The following is a 2,500-nucleotide window of genomic DNA, read 5'->3' as shown; positions in this document are numbered from 1 at the left end:
ATCATCATCATCATCATCATCATCGCCATCATCATCAACATCATCATCATCATCATTATCATCAACATCGTCATCACCATCATCGTCATCATCATCATCATCATCATCATCATCGTCATCATCATCAACATCATCATCATCATCATTATCATCAACATCGTCATCACCATCATCGTCATCATCATCAACATCATCATCATCATCATCATTATCATCATCATCGTCATCACCATCATCGTCATCATCATCATCATCATCATCATCATCCATATTGCCCCGTATAAACAGGTGCATATTGTCTGGGGTTAAGTTAATCAGTGCCAACCTTTAAGACACTGATGACCACCCTCTCTCACCCCTGAGCGGCATTGCGCACACAATACACCCCAACCACCACTCAGATGCAACCCATAGTCTCCACTTTGAGGCACCTTGACCCACTGATCCACCAGGCTTCATTTGACGTTATGGCTACCACCCAGCGTAGTATTTTGAAGTGAGGTTGGCAGCTGTAGTTTCTGTTCAGTTTTTGATTCCACCATAATCGTCTATAATAATAATGGTAATTTTATAATGATGATGATGATGATGATGGTGATGATGATGATGGCACTACTACTACTACTACTACTACTGCTACTACTACTACTACTATTACTTCTACAACTATTACTACTACTACTACGACTACTACGACTACTACTACGACTACTACTACTACTACTACTGCCACTACAATTACTTCTTCAACTATTACTACTATTGTTACTACTATTAATACTACTACCACTACTAAAATAACAACTACTACTACTACTACTACTAACACTACTAATACTGCTTGTGTTACTTTTGCTGTTGCTACTACTACTACTACTACTACTACTACAACTACTACTGCTACTGCTACAACTACAATAACAACTACTACTACTACTACTTCTACCGCCACCACCACCACTACTATTATTATTACTACTACTACCACTTCTACCACCACCACACCACCACACCTGTCCCTACGCACCTTAATGGCAATACCGCCCCTGGGATCATCGTACCGTATCCTGGTGGCTCCGTGGTACCAGACGACGCTGCGGGGCCCCTCCTGGTCTGTGTGGTCTACGGTACACGCCATAGACAGTACGCTACCCCGCTGGATGTGTACCTCGCTTGCACCTGCCATCTGGACTGATGTACCTGGGGAAGGGAAAGGTGTGGCAATGTGTTGATGTTATTATTATTATTATTATTATTATTATTATTATTATTATGAGGACTGATGTACCTGGCGAAGAGAGCAGTTGAGATATTATTATTATTATTATTATTATTATTATCATTTTCATCATTATTATTATTTGTAGCAGTACTACTAGTAGTAGCAGAAGTAGCAGCAGTAGTAAAAGTATCAGTGAAGTAGAGGTAGTAGTAGTACTGGTAGTAGTAGTAGTAGCAGTAGCAGTAGTAGTAGCAGTAGCGGTAGTAGTAGTAGTAGTAGTAGTAGTAGTAGATGAATTAATATAAAGAGAGCTTTAAGGGGAGACCAAACGAAAGAATGCAATATCCAGGTTGCATTAATTTGTTGCAAAGGGTGAGAGAGAGAGAGAGAGAGAGAGAGAGAGAGAGAGAGAGAGAGAGAGAGAGAGAGAGAGAGAGAGAGAGAGATCTGAGAAGTGTGGGGCCAGGATGAGGAGAGAGGAGGGAAGTAGGGTTGGTTTTAGTGTGAGAAGTGTGAGGAGAGGCAGGAGGGCAGATGACGAGTGAGGAAGAGACTGGAAGGAAGATGGGAAGTAAGAATGAGAAGGAAGGAATTATTAGAAGGAGGAGGAGGAGGAAGGAGAAGAAGAAGAAGAAGAAGAGGAGGAGGAAGAGGAGGAGAAGGAAAAAGAAGAAGAAGAAGAGGAGGAGGAAGAGGAGGAGAAGGAAGAAGAGGAGGAGGAGGAGGAAGAAGAGAAGGAAGAAGAGGAAGAGGAGGAGGAGGAGAAAGGGAGGTGAAGATGAGAGGTAAGGAAGAGGAAGTGAGAAATTTTGAATGAGAAGGAAGGAGGAGAGGAAGAGGAGGAGGAGAGAGGTAGGAGAAGGAGAGGAAGAAGAAGAAGAGGAGGAGGAGGAGGAGGAGAAGGAAAGGAGGTGAGAGGAGAGTAGGCTAGTGTGGTGTGTGAATGGAGGAAGGAGAATTGGAGAGGAGAGGGAGAGAGGAGAGAGGGATGGAGAGGGGAGGACTGGGGGAGAGGAAGAAGCGGAGGGGTGAGGAGGAGAGGGGAGGAAAGAATGGGAGAGAGAGAGAGAGAGAGAGAGAGTGGGTGTGGGAAGGTGCAAGTGTGGTGAAAATTGCAGGTAACTGAGAGACAGAGAGACAGACAGACAGACAGAGAAGAGAGAGAGAGAACACACACACCAACATTCCCCCACTCTATTCTCTCAACCGTCAAATTACAGTCAAGGTTCCTATTTTCAGACTGGGAATTAAGCACCATCCACTCACTTGATGTAGTGC

At 43.7% G+C, this 2,500-nt stretch overlaps 1 protein-coding gene across 1 annotated transcript in view; it reads right to left on the bottom strand.

Annotated features, from left to right (window-relative positions):
- LOC145401585 (zwei Ig domain protein zig-8-like) overlaps positions 1-2,500 on the bottom strand; it is a 17,128-nt gene that overhangs the window by 5,354 nt on the left and 9,274 nt on the right. The window contains exon 6 of the mRNA XM_080273779.1: positions 1,028-1,200. Coding sequence (XP_080129905.1) covers positions 1,028-1,200 — 173 coding nt within the window. The remainder of the gene's footprint in view (positions 1-1,027; positions 1,201-2,500) is intronic.

The sequence above is a fragment of the Coenobita brevimanus genome, chromosome 56 (assembly GCF_032717465.1).
Source record: "Coenobita brevimanus isolate Jiangsu-jjx chromosome 56, ASM3271746v2, whole genome shotgun sequence".
Lineage (NCBI taxonomy): Eukaryota > Metazoa > Arthropoda > Malacostraca > Decapoda > Coenobitidae > Coenobita > Coenobita brevimanus.
This window is presented reverse-complemented; position numbering and strand designations above follow the sequence as displayed.